Source organism: Dromaius novaehollandiae, chromosome 1 (genome assembly GCF_036370855.1).
Source record: "Dromaius novaehollandiae isolate bDroNov1 chromosome 1, bDroNov1.hap1, whole genome shotgun sequence".
Taxonomy (NCBI): Eukaryota; Metazoa; Chordata; class Aves; order Casuariiformes; family Dromaiidae; genus Dromaius; species Dromaius novaehollandiae.
In genome coordinates this window covers 128,525,559-128,548,922 of record NC_088098.1, presented here as the reverse complement: position 1 = coordinate 128,548,922, position 23,364 = coordinate 128,525,559, and the positions used below count along the sequence as shown (strand labels likewise).

General features: G+C 35.4%; 1 protein-coding gene across 9 annotated transcripts in view; it reads right to left on the bottom strand.

The window, feature by feature from the left end:
- Positions 1 to 23,364, bottom strand: part of DMD (dystrophin) — a 1,316,184-nt gene that overhangs the window by 404,481 nt on the left and 888,339 nt on the right. For all 9 annotated transcript variants that reach the window (XM_026096811.2, XM_064497835.1, XM_064497804.1 and 6 more), the window contains one exon: positions 9,180 to 9,344. In XM_026096811.2, coding sequence (XP_025952596.2) covers positions 9,180 to 9,344 — 165 coding nt within the window. The remainder of the gene's footprint in view (positions 1 to 9,179; positions 9,345 to 23,364) is intronic.

The following is a 23,364-nucleotide window of genomic DNA, read 5'->3' as shown; positions in this document are numbered from 1 at the left end:
AGACGGCACATCTGGCAGAAAGAAAAGTATGCATGAGAGAAACTGCTGGACACAAACTCAGCAAAAGATGTGAGTAAAAAGATAAATGACAAGCTGAGAGACAGCTGAGCTGAAAGCTTGGGGTATTAATCTAGCTCATGCAGATAATTCCATCACAACTACGCCAAGGCCAAAAGAAAAAAAGTCAGATAAATCTAAAACAATGGATGATTCCCCTCATATCATAAACAATACATATCAGAAAGGCAGTAATTCCCTTTTTACACATATTATACTTTCTCATCAAGATATTCGGCATTAATTACATTTTTATTTTCTATCTGCTTGCAAAATTGTGAGGAAATAAGAATGAGGTCAAGCCAAATTCTAACTGCTCAGTGCCTCTGACTTTATGAATGCTTCCTACCCTTCTACGCAAGGAACACTGCCAATATATGCAATTGCATTTCAAGAAAAGCTACAGCTTCCAATTCTCATTCATTATCAGTGTGCTTGGTTGGCACTCTGCATTACCCATCACAGTGTAAATAAATGACAATTATTTTTTACCTATCTAAATTCTGTAAACATGGCATATTAACTTCACTAAATCTGAGCACTGCTACCTGATTAAAATATAAAATAACATGATTTTAATTAAATTCAGAAAGTTGACTCTATTTTTTCCTTACATTGTCTTTATTTTCTGGACAACTGATATTCAAAAATCATAATTAAAGGACCTCAGTTGCTGGCAAGATTAGAATGCTTTCTGGTAACTATTTTATCCACTAAAATGTTACTGTTCAATTCATTCTGCAGCATTTCTCCTCCTTCAAATTTTGATCTTTGAATCAGGTATGCACCGAATAAAGTTTAATTGTGTATCAGCAACTCAATGTTCCCTACTGGATGAACGTTTACTTGAAAATGAAATTAACTGAAGATTGCTATCAGTAGTAATATCTATCAAAAGTATTAGTTACTTGTTTTTTTGGTTTATTAAGGTGGTTTTCTATGGACTGTTCTTCTGGACAGCAAAGAAATAAAATCAATATGTTTTATTATGCTAATCTAGCAGGAATAATGAAATCTGTAAACGTCGATTAATTTTCCAGAAGGCTCAGAACTCTCGACTTTGTAGAGAGAAATACTGACCCATAGATTTCAAAATCTAAATATCAAAGCAAGTAACCCATAGTAACAGCTAAAAAAATAGCAGCAACTAAAAAATATTAGCACTAGCCTATTTGTAAGCTTTTCTTATCTCTAGTTTACTACACAATACACTTACTTTACAGTTATATGTAATACATTACAGTTTCCATGTTTGAGTTTTTAAGAAAATACTTTAGCTAATGTTTCCTTGTTCTCTCAGTCTCAACACGATACAACTTACATGTGTGCATGCACACATGTACCTATAAGGTGGTTCTTTTATTTTAATGTAAAAACCCTTTAACTTGTGCCTTAAGGTATTTTTCTAAAGCCTTAGCACTCCAATGTACCAGACTGCAGAACGTTAATTCTATCTTATACACAGTTGTGGTAGGCTGTGACAGGAAGGCTTTTATTTCTCTTCTGTCTTATCCAGTCATTATGATTTTTATATATCGAAGAAAGCCCCGTTAATCTAGTTCTGTTCACCTAAATCCTGGCTAGAAACATCCACTCAAAGTTCTTGATGACTTGGGGTCCTATGATAGCATTTCATAATTTTTTTAAAAAATAGCAAAATAAAAATTAACAACAAATAGAGTAGAATTAAACAGGATTAAGAGGACATAAGTATTTAGGGGAAAGAAACCAACAGTAATTGAGAGGAAGAGCTGTTTAGACTTTCTGAAGGTATTTTCTTAAGCCGCCAAACAAGTCTCTTTTGAGCTAGTGGAACACCAAGAGTTGCTTTCACTTCCAGGATTCCCCTTATTCTTTTTGTTGCAGGTGAAGCTAACAAATCTCAGCATAAGAGTCAGTAGGAGGAAATAAAAGATCAGTGGTTGCACAACTTTTTAGCCATAATTCTGGAGCTCCACAGACTGCTTATGCCCTAGGCAAAGCTGTTTCAAAGTGTAAAGTGTAGGTCTATATCCATATGATCAGAATAACGTATCCCTAAAAAGATTATGTATAAGAAATTTGTACAGGTGAATATGAATAAGTAAGTTTCCAGGTGCTCTCGCGTGTCCTTAAATATTTCATTAAGAAGTCAAACCAGAATTGACTATACCTTCCAATATATTAACATTTGCCACCTACTTAGACTCTGATCAGCTGACTTCAGCTAAAATAAGCTTGTGATTAAAGATAATCACATTGTTATCAGGACCACAAAAATAATTTGAACTAATACTAATTAGATACTCTACATTTGCCTTCTTATCTGAATTAGGACTATAATACTGATGCTTAACAAACAGGGTTTAAGAGAAAACTTGGTTACGGCTATGAATGCAGTACTAGATCTCTCTTTGGTCTGGCAAACAAAGCAGTGACAGAAAGATGAAGCTGAACAAACTCAGCCTAGGATCAATGTGCAGGTTTTTAAATCAACTGTAATTTAACTGTGGAAGCAATATACCACAAGAAGTGGATAACTGTCCATACCTCGAATTTTGGAATCACTTTCATTTTTGTTTGTTTTCCTAAAGCATATGCTGCAGCTGAAGTAGGAAATAATTCAGAAATCCAAAAGCATTTATTTTATACAGCAGGACAGATTGGGTGATCAGAGCAGTACCTGCTGGCCTTGTATCAAGCCAGCTATAATAGTTCTATGCACATCTCTGATGGATGAAAAATAGCTATCTATCTGTTCAAATTCAGCTGCAAGGTTGCCACATATCATGAGATAGCTATAACTGTTCTGGCCTATAATGTCTTCAATATAAATTTTTGACATTCCAACAGTTTATGTTGTTTGTTCAGGCTTTAGGCTTTTGTTTATATTAATATTTATGACAAAAAGAATACCTGGCAGAATGTTTGTCAAGGATGTCTGGGTTAAAGTAAAGACCAAACCATTAGAAGTGTGTGCATGTCCACACCTCAATCCTTGCCCTGTGGTTTGCTCTGCTGTTAGTCCAGTATCCTCTGCTTTCAGTCTGACATCCTCTCCCCATACATTTCTAGCCCAAAGAACTGCTGCAGTACTATGGGAAATGTATCTCAAACTACTTACTTGAAGCAAGGCTACCACCAGGGAGGCCAAGAAGCAAGGCACAAGTGCAGCTAAGTGCTTTTTCAATCCGGGTCGAGACAGATCCGAAAAGGCTAAATACAATTCCCTGCTCCAAAGTTCTCTCACTGATATCATCCATGTTATCCTGCAGGACCCCTAATTTGCACTGAGCAATCATGGTTGCATCAACTGCTGAAGGGCAGCTATCACTTCCTAGGATTCAGGTTTACTCCTAAGACTTCAAGGACTGTGGCAACATTTGATACAACAAGCAAAGAGATTAAATTTGAACATTCTGGAGTTGCAAAATGCACACCCTTAGTAGTGATTTTTTATTGATGAAGAAAGAATAAACTGCTAAGAAAAATAAAGTTGTTCAGCATAAACTGAAAGCAAGTCTGGGAAAATGGGCTTCACTCTAGCAGCACTTCAGCAGTACTGGCAAAATACTGGTAAAGAAGTACTAGCATGTCAAAAGGAGCTACATAGTAACAGCTTAACTTAAATACCTCTACACTGAAGTGTCTACTGGCATGGTTATATCCATCAGGGAGCAGGCTTGCTATCACACCAGTAATTTAAACACCAGTGCTGACAAAAGCCATACTGTAAACATAGCTGTACTGTTAAGTATTTCAGTCATTTCTATATCATACCGTAGACATTTTTTGCAGCATTTTCTTTGTACCATTTTGTTAATCTTAAATTAGAAATTCATAATGATTTCAGCTGACTAAATTTGTGAAGTAAGGATACCAAATCATGGAAAATAGGTGTAAGAATGAAAGTAATCCAGGTCAAAGACAGAATACTAGAAGAGGTCAGACTGTTAGCCTGGAAAGCTAGAAAAGTCCAAAGAGTTGTAAAAGGCACAATATGAAATATGTTCTAGCAGCACATGAAGATACACTGAAGATACACTGTAAACCTGTCACAGTATTCCAGTGTTCACAAGTATCAGTAGAGTCAAGAAATTCTTATAGATGCGGATTTCATGCCTTCACCATGCATATAGGTAGCAGCCTGTATTTTGCCATTATTAGGAAGGAAGATTATGTCTGTGTGGTAATAAAATTATGCAACACCGCAAATTAACTTGTAAAGAACTAAGATCTATCCTAACACTTTAAATGGTAGTTTGCAAATATGCATTTCAAGGTTGATATATTCAGACAGGTTTTTTTTTTTTAATCTTTAATTGTTTGTAGAAGAAAATTATTAAGGATTAACAACAAAAGAAAATCATATACTGCTACAGATGTTTTCTAATTCCTGGAAATAAGGACTTCTTCCTCTACTGGTACTTGTTGAGAAATGCTTGATTTATGAAAACCTACCTGGGATTTTGGAAACCACCACTTAGATTATGGTGCCTAACAGGAGGCCTGGGGTCTAATTGTGGCATTGCAGTCTCTAAAATGCAGTCAAGAGAGTTTTATGAAGAAAAATTATATAGGCATAAAATATAATAGGGTTTCCTGAGCCATGTTGTAATTCTTAAAAGGAAGCACGGAGCTATGAAAGCAGAAAGGGCGAAAGAAAACAGGATTCAAGATTCGGCATGGAATGCATTTTTTAATAAATGCTGATATAAGGAGTCTGAACAAATTGTTTCTTTTTTCTATGTTTTGTTTAAACAATCTCATAATGTTTACATTTTTCTCACCATTATTTGTGCTTTACAAACTGAAATATGTATGTATTTTAGCAGTCAAGATGCTTGCCAAAACCTCAGTTGAGGTGAAGTGTTCCAGCCAGGAAAAGGATAGTACTCTGATGTACTCCAAGAAGAACCCCTACCATGACTAAAGAGCATGCTGATCATGTCCCATCTCTTTACTTCTGCAGTTTCTCATCTCCTGTTTCCTAACTGCATCACAGCGTAGAAATATGGAGCTCTGCCTGTTATACTGTCTACTTCCATGCTAGACTGAGTAAAAAAATCTAGGAAACAGTTGGTATTAAGCACCTGAAAACATTTTGAAGAAAGTCGCTCCCACACACACTAAGTATAGAAAGTTCAAAGAGGATGGGAGTGAGAAGTGAGTGCTGGGCATGTTAGAAAAAACAGCTAGCTACTCCTCAATTCTGTGTTTTACCTCAGGATAGAGCAACATCTTCAAACTCATCACCATTCAACACATCCTTATACATTTTTTGTAGGGCTGGAGCAGGTGGATGTAATGCTATATAATTATTCATCTGCAAATGCCTCTCTAAGAAAGCATTTATAAATGGCCTTTGTAGTGCCCAACAGCCTAATGTGAGGGAACGGGCAAAGACTCTTAAGTACTGTTTATATCACACTGGGCAAGAACATACACTATATCATACTATGCTAACGAAAGGGCTGCACACCACTTGAGATTTTGAAATCCATGACATACGTAGGCTGCAGAGCATTGGTTGGACACTATCATTACGAATGGTAGTATGTGATTCAGCACTGTGAGGGTACCTAGCAGGGCAAAGGCATAAAGCACCTCTCTTCAGTAACTGAAAAAACGCTAAATCAAAGATTGTAGCATTATCACTGGTCCTACTCCCCCAAGATCGAGTGCTGTCATCTCCATAACCTATCTTACATGGAAGCAAACAGTTAACACCCTCGGACAAGACCATACAGCTGATGATACAATCCTAATCTACAAGCAGAAGGGGACAGCATAACTGAGTCAAGCGATGCAGAGAATGAACCATGCCAACAGTGCTAAATCTCTGCCTTTCAAATAACCAATTGGCAGCTTTCCCTGAATTCTTACGTGATGCCTGTAATAATGAACTACACAGGGAGAGGGCACATACTCAAGCTCTGCAGCATGACTGCCCACACCATTAAACATGGAACACTGCTTCTGGCTTGACTTTGGCTTGAGCCAAACTGCAGCAAACGTCTGAGACGATGCCCAGCCCTGGTCAGAGATTAACTTGGGCCATGGATGCAGCAATAGATCACTCTGGATGCACATTTCTGCAACTCTCACACATTTCTGTAACTCAAATTTGCTACGAAGATGTAGGAATGCAAAAAACTTACTGTAAAACAGGAATATTATTTTAATATAAGACTGGTAACTTATTAAAGCTATCTTATGTATTCATTTAAAATGATCACACGTTCATGTCCTCTTTCCCTGCTACCTATCCCAGATACATATCATAGAAAATAAAAGACATGAGAGAGAATTTAATGAACGAGGAAGAAGGGGAAGAAAATTGCCTTGAAGGCTAAGGAACAGAATGAAGAACATTAACAGAATTTTCATAAAAGATAATGCCTTGGTTCAAGTTAAAATCAAAATTATTTTTTTAAAGCAACTATGCCAAACCCTGTAACAATAATAATGAGGTTTTCCCTAGTACTTAAATGGGCCTGGACTTTTTGACTCAGATGCTGTATTCATAAGTCATATTGGCAATTTTAAATTGCTTCTTCATATCTTACAGGTTTTTAGAATACCAAATAAGAGCCTTACTTTGTAAAATTTCTCATCTCACCTCTTTTCTAAGAATTCTAAGAATTCTTTTCTAGAATTCTAAGAATTTCTAAGAATTCTTTTCTAGAATTCTAAGAATTTCTAAGAATTTTCATTCTATTAGGTGAGCAACAGTCATGCTTGTTTCTGAAAAAAAGGAAATATTAACTCCTACACAAGATACTTCACAGTTCTCTGGATGTTGTCGAAAGAATTAAAGCAGAAGCAGAAAAAATGCTATATATTTCTATACTGTTTGGGAACACCAGAACAGAAGATTCTGTTGAATATATCCCTTTGATAAGTAAGCATGAGGATGTCATTACTTTTTTTTTTTTTTAAAAAAGGTTAACAGTAGCTACACAGAACAGTAATTTAAAAATATAGGGGTGAAAATCTGACCATTTCAACAGCACTTCAAGAGAGTATGTATGCACATGCTTGACCAAATGTAGCATGTTAGCCTGGGACAGAAATAAGGGTTTACAGTTAAGTATAAATTCGATGTTGTCATGAATACGCTGCTTTCCTGAATTATATTTACTCCTTTTTGTTGTGTGCTTTGTCATGATAAACTTTCTCAAAATTCTTACTATGTTTATTCTTAACCTTAAAAAAAATGATAATCCCATTTGCTTTCAGATATATTGAATACAGCTTCTTTAATGTAAAAGATTCTCTCTGAAGAAAATGACAATATGGGTAAAACATGAGCCAACAATATTTCGAGATGTTAAGCCTACCTCGCTACAACACAGTCCAATAATACAAACTGTGCAGATAAAAACTAGTATGATGCATTTGCTTATCGCACTTACGATAAGATCAACAACTTCCTTTTTTGATCTACAATATAACTGGTCAAAATTTAAATCTAAGCTATCTAAACTCCATCTATGAAAGACATATGGTGGGGGGTTTTGCAGAGGGCAGAGCTAATTTGCCTCCCTTTGGAGCTCTTTATTCCCATTCTTTCCTTTCAATACATATATGATCTCATCTACCCCTTCAGGAATACAGGTGCAATTTATTTTCCTATTCTTTCAAAAGTTTCTCAAAAATTTTCCTGTGATGTCATCATAAGAGGATCAAAACAGCTAAGCAGGACATATCTTTCATAAGGAATAAGGAAAGCAATAATCTTACAATTCACAGCAAATTAGCCCTGCTTTTACTTCATATAAACGTTAATAGTGGAATTCTTCTAAAAATAAAAGAAACGGAATGGAAAAGAAAATCAGCAAAAATGGAAGAATTGTTTAAAAATTTGTGTTAAAATACAGGAAATAAGCATAGATCATTTTCTTTGAAAGCAAAATTCCATCACTCATTCACTATGTATATACAGGCATTTGCAGAAAGCTATACTAATTTTATCTTTTAAAAAGAGAATAAAAGTCATTGCTGAACTCATTCTGTCAATTACAGGACTGCAGCAGGACTTCAGATCCACTGTTTTACATAATATGATTGTATGACATAAAAAGTGTTATGGCATTAAAACAGTTCCATAAAGGAAACTGAATTAAAGTGAACTTAATAAACATTCTCAGCAAAAGCAGACATCTCCAGAAATAGCTATTATTCCATTTAATGCAAGGCAAGAAAAGTTTTAAATATTTTCAGGGTTTTCTTTTTCACTGAGAGTAGCATCATCAGAACCAAAACAAAACTTCATGTCTTCTGTTTAACCTTTACCTATGATTGACCATGATGCTCAGCTATGGTGACCATGAGGCTCAGCTAAACCAAAAAATTTCATGGATTTCAATAAGCAATAGTACATTAAAGATTCTCCTAGTTTATATGAGGAAAATCCCATATGTACATAGACGAAAACCACAAAGCCAAAAGTCTAAGTTCAAACCTAGCTGGCCACCTGATCCTAATCACTGCTTTTCTTCTGTCATTTCTTTGGTCCCACTAACCCACAAACATGCATTTTTTATACGTAAATGCATATCAAGGATCAGATTACAAATCCTTTGCTCACACCTACTGGACAATCCAGCTGATTGATATCTGTGATATTACCTGTACAGTTAGATATCTTTTCTTGCAAGTATGGGAAGCATGATATTGCCCTAGCTATTGTGATTCTCATTTAATCATATTAACTTGAATGAAAACAGCTTAAATGGCTATTGATAGCTTGAATTTTAATCAGCATTGTATTAAAATATTGTCTTCCTTAACCCAAAGGTATCAACCCTTAAGGTATCAATTTTTATGGCTTTTTCTTCATTAAAAATGGTAGGCAAAAATAATTGAACCTTTAATATATCATCTTGCAGTCATTGGTTCTAAACTGCCCAATCACTAGAAACCATTTAATAGAAAAGAATAAATGAATTTTCCTTAAAATACCAGAATTAGAATTGAATGAATTAGATCTTTTATACAAGAGAACTTCGCGGGGGCTACTGCTGACCTATGTTGCGAAGTTGTATAGTTAACAGGACTATACAGCTAATGCTGCAACTGATTTTTTGACCATTGAAAATACAGATTTCTTTTTTAAAATAGAGGAAAAGAAAATTTACCTTAATATCAAAAGCTCCTGGTTGACCCACTTGATTATAAAGTTCCAGCTGGTTCTTGACAGGTGATACCCACAGTATCAGCTGATTTAATTGATGTTCAAGCTGGATGAAATCCTTTAGCAGAATCTCTATTTCTTTTTGTTTCTCTGGAAGATCTTTGGACACCTGAAAAAACATCACAAGTTGGTTTTGTGAGGAAAAAAATGCAACATAAAACAATTTAACACCACACATATAAACACATAAATAAAATGTTAAGAAAACATAAATAAATGTTACACACTGACAGGAAGAAGGGGTAGAAAGAGAGTAGAAACACTAAATTATGATGATAAGTTTCTTGCAAGTCTGTCGCACGCTCTCTTTCCTCAAAAATGGTGTTAACGGACTTCTCGTTTTTTGATTATTCTGCTATTTTACAGGTAGTACACAAAAAGTTTGTTTTCTCATTATGTGAAATGGTTTTAATGTTCAATTTTTAATCAGGGAGAGCAACTGCAAATATAAAAATGTGAAACTGATTATTTGAATGATATCTAACCTCTCTTGTCCTCTTCAATCTGGAAACTCATAAGCATGTGTTTTCTTACAAGGTGTTTAGAATCGCCAGTTGAGTCCAAATATAGATGAGCAAATGCATACAGAGAAGAAAAATAATGAAGAAATATATCTTCAATACTGATCGGTGCATTTGGTTCTCTCATTTGCATTCCAAGTAGTCAGATTTTAAGCAAACACATTCTTCTGTGCCAACAGTATTAGGAATTAAGACTCAGTGAATGGCATAGTACAAATCCAACAGCGCTGAAGCATTTGGAGTAAATATAGGGACAGCTTGGAAATAAATAAGCCAGCCCAAAGCTCCATGTCCTCGCTAGGTTCTTTTCTATAGCTAGAGAGGTGAGGTGTCTCTATACGACACTATGGGCAACATTACAAACCTATATTAGGGGGAAAAAACATGTTTACTTAAAAAAAAATCACAACAGCAAATATAAGGGCTAAGCAGAGATAGGAAAATATGGCAATTAACTATTAAAATCAGCCTAGAAGTTTGGTTAGCTTTCTATACTAAGAAAATGAGGTTTTTCTATGTTCATTGTTTCTAAGCACACATTTTTACTGAAACACTTCTTTTAAAAGTACCAAAACACCAGAGGTTTCTGATAAACACAATAAAATGCAAATTCCCTGTGGAGTTAAACTGTTTTAATGGAAGTATTGCTAACATACTGCCTGGCTAAAAAGTATTACTGATGTGCACTAATTTCTAATCCCTAATGACACTATTTAGGGAAGACAATAAATCTAAATCCACCATAGACAGGAAAGCAATGAAGGTTTCTAAAAAAGAACAGCGTAGGGAATGGTAAGAAAACAACTGTCTCATGATATGTAAGTTTCCTCACAAATTCTGTTTGAAAATACTGATTTGTTGGTACTAAAATAACCCATCTCTATATATTCTATATATGATTTATTAGACCATACTTAAATGATATTTGTAATTCATGATCTTGATTTGCCATACATTAAATAATTTGTATTGTTCACTGTAGCCACGCCACAATACCCTTTCTAACAAAAATGGACCAGTAAGTCAAATCACTTTCTGTATCTTCTTAATCTTGTTAAATAAAATAAAAACTCTGCTTTTCCAAAATGGCCCCTGATGTGAAAGAAAGCAATTAAAAATGCATTCATTTCCCTTATGTGTAAATCTCTGTGCAGACCTTGGCCTAATTTCACAGAAGATTAGTTTCATCTTTCTTACAACTTTTGAATGTTAATCTCTAATGTTTAGTAGCTTTAACATTAACTCAAACAAGTTCCACAGAAATATTGTTGGAAGTAAACAGGTAATCATAGGATAAAAATAATAAAAATCCAAGCTGATCTCTGAAGGTTTGAAATTTATATTAATCTGGTTCCATTAATCTTTATCAAGCATATTGGTTGTATCAGAAAACAGACAAACATAAATTTGGAGAGGTTTTTTTGAAAGAAGAAAAATATAACTGATTATATACTAAGATATATTCAAACCACAGCAGCAGAAGATGAGAGATTAGTTTTTGATGACTGGCTGTAGTTGAACCTGTTATTTTCAAAAAGAATCACACAAAAAAGAAAGCAAAATAAATCCCACCTATAGTAAGAGGTCAATTGTGATATAAGTAAATGCAGTCACTTATCACAATAAAATTGGCTCTTGGGCTAAAATTTTAGCAGAAACATATGATTACAATATTTTTGAAGTAATAAAAAAAAGTCTGGATCAATATAAATCAGTTCATTACATATAGGAATTTAATGTCATTTACTGTTACCATAGAGATAAAAGAGAAGCAACAATAAACAAACATGTAAACAAAGGATTTCCTCAAAGTCGAAAGGTTAGCGCTCCAGATGAGCACGTAAGAATGAGATTTGAGCAGACATTAACAAGGAAATACCTTTTCCAGGTAACGTGTTACATACTATTATGTGGAAAACACAGATTCTTAGATTCTGGATCTCAGGGCTTTTTTTTTGTTTTCTTATTTGTTTTTAAACTCTGTCAAGATGGCTGATCAAATTACAATCTGATGAGATTAAGGGAATTACCAGTCCTCCTATCAAGCCACGGTACTGCTGCAGACTATCTCTGGTGGGACAGTGTGTTTCCTCGGCTAACTCTGCAGCACACCAGAAACATAACATGGGAAATCTTCCATCGTGTAATGGACATGAGCATGTTCTTTGGGTCTCTCTCTTTGTGCCCCCCGGTGCAGAGAAGAACAGAGGCACACATGGAGATAGGGGGCATCAGGCTGCCTTCCCCCTCCAGCCCCTTCAGACTTCCCTATTTTTTTACTTACAGTCTTCCCATTCCAAATCCCATCAATTATGAGAACTCCTTGACAAGCTTCTCCAGACCCTGGAGAAGGTTATTCATAGCTCCAGGAGAAAGAGTCCCACTCCTGAGGCGGGACCCTCATGCCAGTGGGACCTATCACCAATTCATTGCCCTCTCCAGTCTCTGGGCTCTCTCTCCTGGTTCCTTGGATGCCTCCAGGGAGGTGTGAGCACAGACTAGTATCCCACTCCAGTTCTCTTTTTTACATTTTTGACTTTTTGGCCCCTTTCTCACCCACGTAGCTTTTTTTCATTTGCTGTCTCAGGTAACCATCTGATGTCTCCTCAGTTTCATCCCCTTTCATATTTTATCTCCTTCCCTCCCATTTAGGAAAGGCTGTTAGGTTTTATCAGAGGAGGGTTGATGTCCTCTCCTAAGGGGGAAAACCAAAGCAAACACTAGCCCTAAATTGACACTTGCGGAAGAGAAAAACAGGGCAAACACGTAGATGCTTTCCCTCAAATCTGCCCAAGTCTGAATATAGGTCTGATGAAAGTAAAGACAGTTACACACTGGCATGAAAGACAGGATACAAAAGAAAAAAATTAGAAGAAAGAATGATTCTAATTGGCACAGCTTTCTAAAATCCAGCTCTTTCCTTTGCACATGGATGAGTATTTTCAACTTTGCTTTACTTGGCAGCAGATCAGCACAGAAAACACACCTTGGTGTGCAACCAAAGGAAAAAGTTATTTTGAAAATGGAAATAACCATAAAAGTATGGATTATTCCTTCAAAGAAAAAATTCAGCATCAAAGGACTACATAATTTCAACGACGTGTCAAAACATAATTCTTAAAGCATGTGATGCATCTAAAATTTTGTACTTTAGTTCAAGTGTTAATTAAGTTAGACTAATTGGGAGCTTAGTATCTGAATAATAGAAAAGATTTAAGCTCTACATTGGAAAACAGTAGAAGATCCTAATTTTACAAACTGACACAGGTCTTCTAATCTTAAAATGTCAGACGTTTTCTCAGTTATTTAGTTCTATGTGTTGTGTATTTTTACTCTTTTTATTAAAAGACTTTAAGATACAAATAAAATAACAGCAGAAAAATGGAAAAACAACTTTGGAAACACAAAAATACCTTGTGAAATTTGAGTAATTGCCTTATTTCAAAATCTTTATCTATATATTTTCATTATTTCTCCTCATAAATTCTAGAAGTACTTCCAGTGGTTGTTTCTGTTCCACTGGAATCTCATGCCTTGGATGATCTTCCTTCATAAGAAGCCTAAATGATCCACTATTAGGTTCTCTTCACCCCTACTCCAATCTGGTCACTTTGGTAAAAAACCATACAATTGCTCAGTTTGGTCACCTGCATCTCCTCACCATTTTATGTGCTCCGGTCTTCCACTGCTATTTCCTACTTTACCTTTAGATACTTATTTTTCAGTCTACACATACAGGTGTGTGCATGTACTACAGGATGAATTAGAGCTGAGCAAGTGGAAAGTGACACCAATTAGCACAATAATAGTAAGTATAAAGGGCAGGAAGAAGTTCCGTAAGGTACATGAACTGATGTTTTACATCATATTCCTTGGTCTCTGTTCTTTTTAATTCCTTATGAAAATCGAGAAAGGAGATTTCAGTATCAACTAAAATAATAACTGTGAAGTTACAGTTCAATTCTGTAAGTCAGAAACCTAGTCAAAACCAAAAGGTTGAAAATAACTACGTAGAGATAGTAAGTTACATTTTAACAGTGGGGAATAGTTTTACAAAGGTCAGATATGTTGCTGCAGGTGGAAGAACTCGATAAATTACATGATTAGGAAAGCATCATAATTATCAGTAGCTGCCACCTGATAAAAGAAAGCAAAGCCACTGAAATGACTCACATACATAATATTTCAAGTGACCAATGCCTGATTTTGAATACTTTGCCTCTGTCTCACAAGTCAACATCAAGGTCATTTCCTATTTAACCGAAATAACTGAAGAGAAGATAATGCAGTTACTTCCCAGCTACCTGGGAACATAGATGAGGGCATGCATCTCTGCAACACATCTTTTGTAAAAAAAAGAAACAGGGCAGATTTTTTAACGAAGAAAGGAAGGAAAAAAAAAACACCCAAATCTCCAAAATTTTAACAGAAGTGGAAATGTTTCCTACCCGACTTTTTCTCTCTCTCTTATTTTTTTAATATTAGATAAAATATTCGCTTTCTCTTGCTAGCTTTCTCACTGGCCTCTCAATAACAAAGCAGCACTTATAAATGGATCTTATTTTGACAAATCGGATATTCAGTTAAAATCTAGCTTCCTTGATATACAAAATATGATAAACTGAAATGAATATAAGCAAAAGTATGTTGTGGGGGGCCTGTAAAGACTGTTAGGATGTTTTTTTCTTGCACTCCTGGCTTGGAAGAGTCCCTCTGACTATACAAAGCACCTCATAAGAATGGGCTCCTATTGTGTGATAACTGGCAGTGTCAGGTTGTAAAAAATTCACCATTGTTTGCATATAGCAAAATGGAGAACATACAGCTCTCTATACAAACTACTTTCCTTACTGAATGTAAAACAAACAACAGCTTCTGGTTTACTATCCCATTTTTGCTAAAATGCAAATAGGAAAAAAATTACATAGGTGATTATACTGCAATCAGCCCACAGCACAACTGGACTGAAATCAGGTTTCTATATTGTCCAAGCCAGGATCTGGATAAAAAAGAAACAACTAAAGTCATAAGAACTATTCAATACAATCAGGACTTAAGAATGACTCACAAGTGACACTCCCATAAAACTAGTAATATGATTACTTAAAATAGCAGTTCTTATAGCCACTGTTCAGAAAGTTTTATCTGCTTAAAATCACCTTCTCTACAGCATGTACAGAAGAATGATTTAAAATGGAAGGCGAAGAAGTTAATTTTTACACATCATTTCTTCATGAAAAACAATCAATGTAAGAAAGAGTTTCATATAAGTTCAGTTTAGGATGCCATTTAGTTAATTAACTGAGCCATTTTCATTAACAAACTCAATATTGACTTTAAAACAAAATCTACTTAATTTCTTTTAAATGATGAATATTTATGAACCATAGTATCTCTAACAAAGTTGGAATTAAGACCACATTACTAGAGGAAGATGAAAGCGGGGTGCTAAAAATATGTATAGAAGATTATTATTTGCAGTGTAGCTAGTGTTTCATGTTTCCTTACAAGCATGCCAGGACCTGACTTTGGCACATGTCTTTTGCAGGTGTTTTTTGGTTTTTGATTTTTTTACATTCCTAATGTGTATTTTTAGTATTTCCAAGCTTTATTTTTATTAAAAAGTCCTTTTTCCATTGATGCAAAAGATTAAAACGATTCACCAATTCAATGCACCAAACATAAGTTTCTGCTTCATCTGGCTATCTAGCTTTTTCAAAAACCAAACATATCCCACACCCCAATGATTTTTTTGGAATTTTTAACATGGTAAATATATCAATATACATCACAATCTTCTGAATATCTATATGCTTTTTATATTTAATATTTAAAATCAGTTGATACACACACTGCTGTCTACCATCTCAGAGAGCCTCCTTTGACAAGGACATTTTCTGAGCATAAGGCTTCCACCTTAAATCTCTGCTAACTAATCTGATCCATGATTTTATTCTTTTCTTTCTCTTTGTCCCTCACTCAGTTCCAGAAAGCCAAAAGCAGCCATAAAAGGTTTACAGTAGGAGAAGATTCTTGCATTGACTCTTAGCAAAGAATCTTGTGACACAAGACAAGAAAAAGAATTCTAAATTAAAGTACAATGCCCTAACTGTTCTTTCTCCAGTTTACAGCAGAAGACATCCATATCAAGTCCCTCAGGCGACAGACATATAGACCGTGAAGCAAGCAAGCTCCAGTGTGTATCCTGAAGTACTGGTTCTTCGCCTGTTCATAGTTACCTCAGGCCTGCCAGTCAAAATTTTCTTCCCATGGAAAGCCATGGAGAAGAGAAAATGGCAGGACGCAGCACAACTCAGCACCGAGCTGGAATGTGCTGAGAAGCGGAAGCACTCCCAGGGCTCTCAGAGAACCACAACGTTAATTTACAGGATATTATAAACCTTGGCTGATGTAGTTCAGGCCAATCTCATTCATTAAGTTCTCTGTCAGCCCATGCATCATGATCCTATCTTGCCTTTAGTTCTTTTCATATGACAGACTTCTTCTAGTCTGCTGCTTTGTCTCATCACCCTTTTCTGCAGCCCTCCTCTTGCTTCTTCTAATAAGATCACACATTATCTGCTCGCTCTACTTTCAAGACTGTGTCCAAGGCTGAAAGCTTGACTTTCATGTGTAATCAGTTCACAGAGGCAATTCCATCAGTCACTAGCTAACTAAACACATCGACACCTTTTTCTATGCTATTGCAAACACATGGGCAAAGCTTCCCAGAAGACTTGACAAAATTGCTGTGGAGTTTCTAAAAACTATCACCTTCCAGAATGCCTGAGAAGCAACACAGAACCAGAAGGCATTGCAATGGAACAACCCACAAAAAATTCACACAACATGTAGCACCTTAAAATGCAAGCTATAGACTTGGTGTCCTTATCGGTTTTGTTCACAGAGCTCTCTATAGGAATAAAAAAAAGCATTTTGTTTGGTAGAGAAGATGGACATAATTGGATCTAAGATTTGTAATATCAGTATGAAAAAGGTAATTTCTGGCTGTAAGCTACATAGAGAAAGTAAGCTAAATAATTAACATACAGATAAACTATAGTATTTCCACATAAACAGGGGTTTTCTTGCATTATCTTTGCACAATGTAGATAAATTACAAGGGTATCAAATGTTGTCTGCAGCTGTATATTTACAGCATATCCTAACAATAAAGAATTTATTCTATTAAAATTATAGAAAAATAAAAATACTAGTAGCTGATCTTGAGTATCGAGTGCTGACACGGCTGACAGAAAACAACTAATGATTAATTTGCTTTGGCTGTTCTTTAAGAAATACCTGGTTTAGGACTTTGAAGGAGGAGGTGACAACTTTCCATTTGTAAGAGCCATGAAGTTAATAAAAAAGTTAAGAGTGTGGCAGTTTCCTTAGATAACAGTGCTAAATGCACAGTTAAGTTCAGTATCATAACATAACAATTTTTCTGTGGTAAGGATGATGCTGAACTTTTGAAAAAATTTTTTTAAACTCTGAGCAAGGTGGTCAACAAAAGGCAAGCAAAAGGAAGGGGAAAGGGAAGAGGAGGCTTTGCTTTAAGGCTGTTTCAGAACATTCTGTTTGTGGAACAGATACTTTTGCACCTTAAGAAAAAAAAATAAGATAAAACATGAAACCAAAAATAGAGTGAAGGTTCAATAGTTAAGAGGTTCCCAGCTACAATTTTTTTAAAAGGAATATCCTATCCTGTCTGAAACAATGGTCAGATAGAAACACAAGTCTGTTGGAAGACGTATTAGCTGCAAATTATCAGGGGCAGAAGTGGAGTGAAAGAACGCGTAAGAACACATACAATTTTTTCAACTGCACTGCAGGCCAGGAGGCTGCTTTCCTGACTGCTGTCCTCCAGATCACTACTGGATAGAAACATCACGTTTAACTAGCAGGGCTCAGCTATTTTACTTTTTAAGCTTAGTTACTGCTACGATTATTAGCAACATCTGTAGCCATACAAAGAGAAAATGTACAGCAACATTTCTTTGAGGCGCAAGATCATCATGCCTAGTAGTCCAACAGTATTTCTCCTGATATGTATACCTGGTAACTCCATCGTTCTCCGCAAAAAATGACAAAATCTTTGACTACATGTGCTAGATGGTCTGTTGCAATGACAGGCCCCGTATTGGAACTGAAGTTTAAAAAAACCCAAACCATTGCCGGTCATTAATTGGCATGTGAACCACTCATTGCATCTGAAATCTCTCTCACATACATAGTTGTGTTGTAATGTAGAAAAATGGGTAAAGTTTTGCTCAAGCGCCTTATTTGAATTCAGGTAATTCAAGTAGAAAGTTCTCTGTCAGCCCAAATGTTTTCACAAGCAGTACTTCTTGTATTCAAAATATTTAGTATATCTTCTTGAATGGGATTCATATATTTGAGATACATATCCCAAACCAGAATAAAAAGGAATAATACTAAAAGATAGCATAAAATAAAATCAGTTGGTGTGATATATATGTATATATGTACATATACAGATATGTACAAATATATGAGATACTACATATATATTTATTCATGATTTTAAACATTTATGAGCTCACTGGCTAGTACAGAATTTTCCTCCTCATTGTATTCCATAAACATTTTTAACTCCTTGCTTTAAAGCTTAATGGGTAGCAAACAGAACAGCAATATGGCCTTATGAACACATCTGAGGTCTTCATAATGAATATAAAAATAAGTAGAAACAATTTATTTCTGCATCTCCTGTGCATTATTATTAAGTGATCTGTGAAGTCTAAATTTAACCCAGTTCATCCTCACTTAAAGTTTAAGTTTATGTATTCTAAAATAATTTTGGATCTTAAAATCCAGCTAGTGACTAGGTTTAAACATATGCAAAATGCCTTTGAAGTTGCTATGAAATAACCAAGTTGTCCTTACTGTAGATATTAGTTGGGAGCGAACACAGAAAAGTCTTGGCATTTAGATGACTAACGGGCGTATTAATTTGAAAAGAATGCCAGAAAAAGATTATGGGCTGGAGCAAATGCCACGGGGTCCTGAGGGAAAAAACTGAGCAGATCATATCAGCTTCAACAGGCAGCTGGCTTACCAGGACGCACTTCTCAAATGGACATATCTTTTTTCCTGATACTGCTGAGTTTCAAGGAGCAAGCTGAATTAGTGCTGACCTAAGTGACCTGGCCTCAATCGTGGCTGAGACTAGAAGTAAAAAAAGTTTGGAAATCCATTACAGCTCCCATTCATGCAGAATTTTCCAGAATCAAACACCATACAAATTTTAGTGTCCTGAAGTTATGAAGGAGACTCCATTAATGTCTCCATTCATGAAGGAGAAGCGAGTTAGACACTATAGCAGTGATGAGTCTGATATAACAACAGGTCAGTCAGCTTCTTGGGAGGGAACGAGAGGAGCCTGGCATCCCAGTCAGGTTTCTCATGTCCAACAGACATCAGCTTATTTGAACCAGAATATTTCAGACGTTACGTTTAACCAAAACTTCTGAAAGAGCCAGTCACCCTAACTATTTGACACACTTTCTATTTTCTGTTTAGAAAGGGTAGCAATAGAAAATAAAAGAAAGACTAAGAGCAATGTTGAACCTTTAAGAGCAAAGCCCCAACATGTAGTTTCTTGAAAGGAAATTCAAACCCATTTTATATCATAGTGGAAAATGAATTTTCCAATATCGTATCTGATCTCCAACTTTAATGCTCTGTCACTTTAGTGCTGCAAAACAATCAGAGAAAAAAAATCTTTTAAAAAGTTAGAAGAGACATACATTTATCTCTTTGTCTACATACCTATAACTGATATCAATATATGGATAGAACTAAAACTGTTCATTAACTCCTTATACTTTTAATAGCCTTTAAAAATAATAATAATGCTAACGATGCATTAAGAGTTGCCAAGTCTATTGATGTAATGATATTTATTCAAAACCCTATAGCAGTTACTATATGCTTTTGAGGAAGCTAAGTCAGCATTTTTATCAGAGCTTTCTTTTTGTCTTTTGATAAAATAAATAAAATGTATTAGGATTTCTGATTTGGAAGGCAAATCTAGAAATTGATATTTAAATTTTATCTCTAGAGTAATAGCATTCAGGAAAGAATTCTATGAAATAATCAAATGATTTTTTTCAGAAGTAGACATCTGCATAACGTTAATTACCCAAATTAATTTAGGCACTTTTAGTAAGATGCTGTTACGAAAGCAGAAATGGGTCCACTCACAGTTTATATAGTAAAAAAAAGTATGGCTAATACGACTGTTACACATTTTCTTATCTAGAACTACAAGGTTTGTACAAGATAATTAGCTTTTACTACCCCTAATTACAACATCACAAACATCACAACTGGTATTCATAAAAGCTTTGCAGATTTACACTTTAGAAAAATGAACCCATCTTTTCCTCACAGTATTGCTTTATCTGGAAAGCTGCTATTTAAGTACATAGGCATTTAACTTGCCTAAATGCTGTATCTTATAGAGCATCATTCAGAAAGATCTTATTAACAACACACATTGTGGAAACTTCAAAAAATAACAACAGAACAATTCTTTTTCACTTCACCCACAAAATGCAAATTAAGAGTCTTGTCGCATGTAGTAAGACCCTTCTATTCTTCCACTTTTATGCAGAAGTGGTCCCATACCCAACTTTTCCAGAATCTGCTAAACCTCTTCCAGGTGAAGTTTGGGAGATTTCAAAGACAAAGCAGTCATACAAATCCACCTCTCACCTTCTGAGGCACAGGAAAAGCTAATACAGGCAATAAGGAACAATTGGGGTCACAGAGGTTGTTTTGGCGTGACTGTGAGGAATCAAAGACAAAGGAAGGAGTAGAATTAATGGATAACCAAAATATACTATTTTGATACAAGCTGGAAGAAACCCTATCAGGAAATCCACACAATTTTCTTGTAAGCAGTTCCTTCCTATATGTTTCTCCCGTGCTGATGAGCAGCATGGCCTCAAATCCACAAATAATACCATGATGAATTTTCAGCTTATTTATTTTGGCTTTTGCTAAATTTGTTTTGTTTGCTTTAATATTTCATTAAGCTTAAAGCCCACCTGGAAAACAAAACTCAGGTAAAACAAATAAAGCTAGAATCTAGTATGTTTATAGAACAAAGAATCCTGACTGCTTTAAATATACTCAAAAAATTATCTCAAAGGAAAAGAAGAGCAAACATTCAGTAGTGTGTCACAAAAGCCCTTCATATTGTATAATTATTGCCCGATTTCTGTAAAAACATTTTGAATATCATAACTTTTTCCTTGAAGGGACTTCAGAATGACTAATCCTTTCAAACGACAGTAAACAGTGTACTGTACTAGGAGAATATTTATTAATATTTAACAAGATAAAGGAAATTGATGGTGTCATTAATAAAAAGAGAGCTATCATATATTTTTCTGCAGGACTCCTGAAATAATGCAGAACAACACTAGTAACCACTTTTATAATGTTTTATGCCCTCAAAATGTTGCCATATCACCACGTAATTTATTTTTACAACATTCCTATGAGATAGGGAGTTGCACATAGGAAAAATAAAATGACTTCCCTGGCATTTCCAGTCCGTGGGAAGTGACAAGATCAAAATGGTCTCTGTAAAGTATCACACTCAGATATACCATCCATCAGGGAATTATAGAACTAAAAACTTCCTTTTTATGATTCTGTCCTACTGCATCTGTTTATTCAAACTGCCTTTTTGTAAAAAAAAAAAAAAAAAAAAAAAAAGAAAAAGAAAAAAGGCCTTTTTGTTTAATTTTTATGTTTGTGCTCAGAAATCAGAAAAATGTATATTGTATTCTGTATGTTAATAGAATAAAAATAGACCAATGTAATATTCTGTGCAAAGCACATGCCTGTGGGGGAGCAGAGAAGGGGGCTGGTGATGTTCCTATTATGTAAGCAATGTCTCGCTTTGGTTACCAAAGTTAAAAAGATAGCCTTTTAATGTTTCAGGGAAAAAGGCTCCTCCAGAAGATGTTTCAAGGCAACATCTAACCTGCTGAAACCAGAAGTGCTTCTGCAGGCCCGGATGCATGCCCTGACCGTATCTTGACCCTACTGCGACAGACCCAAGTGTGCACAAGCTGTGCCCTTGGTGGCCATGGGAAGGAAGCCTAGGCGGGGGGTTGGACAGAAGCTGTAGCAAGCTCCTGTCAGGCCTCTGACATGGGGGAACCAGGGCCCTCCGTGACAGAGTTGCCTTCAACTCCGAGTCATCTTCTGAGGTTACCTCTCTCTACAGATGATCAAGAAACCCTAAGGAGACCAGGCTTCTAACTGCCATCTAAAGAGAAATGTCTAAAGGACACAACATAAATATTCACGACAGCTTCCAAAATCATTCTCATTAATCCCTAATTTTTTCTGAATAATGACCCAAAGGCAACTGAGATGCAGTAGATCATGGAAACAGCATGCCTTATGATGTCTTTTGTATACCTCTGGACTTGACACTTTGCCCAGGCTAACTGTAACAGAGATAATTAAGCCTGTTATATATATTATATATACCACTGAACCATGGTATATTTCTGAAGAAATACCAAAATGCTGTATTATGCAACTAAAGGAGGATACATACTAAATATGACTAAAGTTAAATCAAGTTGCATTCATTTTTACAGATAATGCTCATTCCAATAAGCCAAATTATTTTCTCAACAGGCTCTTTAATTTATTTCTGCTTTTCAGATAAAAAGAAAGTAGAACAAAGCAATGAAGAGCCTTCTTAAACCACCTCACTGTCCGTGAGGCTCATTGGTTTGAACACAAGCCAGATGAACTGGTCTGGCAGGCTACATGTTACCTACACAGCAGGAATACCTAGAATCTTCTTTATGGTTAAAATATCAAAATATGATTTCATTCAGCCAGACTGGTTGTCTTCTCTATTCTTAGAAATAAAATATTAAGTTAAATCATGTCATAACAGCCACAGTTCTCTCCTTTGAAGGACTTTAAAACTGTCTACATTTCCTTTCTGGCCTTTTATATCAGAAGACAACTCTTTCACTACAGCATGTGAATTTCTAATAACCTTATACAGTGAATAACACTTCAGTTTGCATGGCTTGAAACTGTACTTCAAAACACTAGAACTTCCCCACTGAACAACTTGAAACAGAATGCTGTTTGTGCTTAAAGTTTACATTAATGATGTCTGGACAAATTTTTAAACTTTAACAGCCATTGATAGATTCTTCTTCCATAAATTTGTCCTGACACCATTTGAGCTCATGTATACTTCTGGCATACTGTCCTTTCTTCATTTATATGGTCTTCTCCAGGCATCTGATTTCAAGCATTGTCAGATGGCTAAATGGACGTGGTCAGGAGATATATGGAACTTTTGTTATGCTCTCGTGTAACATGGAATAAATAGGGTACTCTCTTCTTTCAAATTTTACATCTCTTGGATATAATATGAACATAGTTTATCTCCTTGACCTCGCTATCATACAAGCTGACTTGTAAAGAAGACTCCAAAAATCCACATAAAACTGCTAGAAATAGTTTCTCATTCACTTCATCTATCTTTTGCAAGTGAGATCCAACATGCTTTTCCTAACCTGTCTCAAT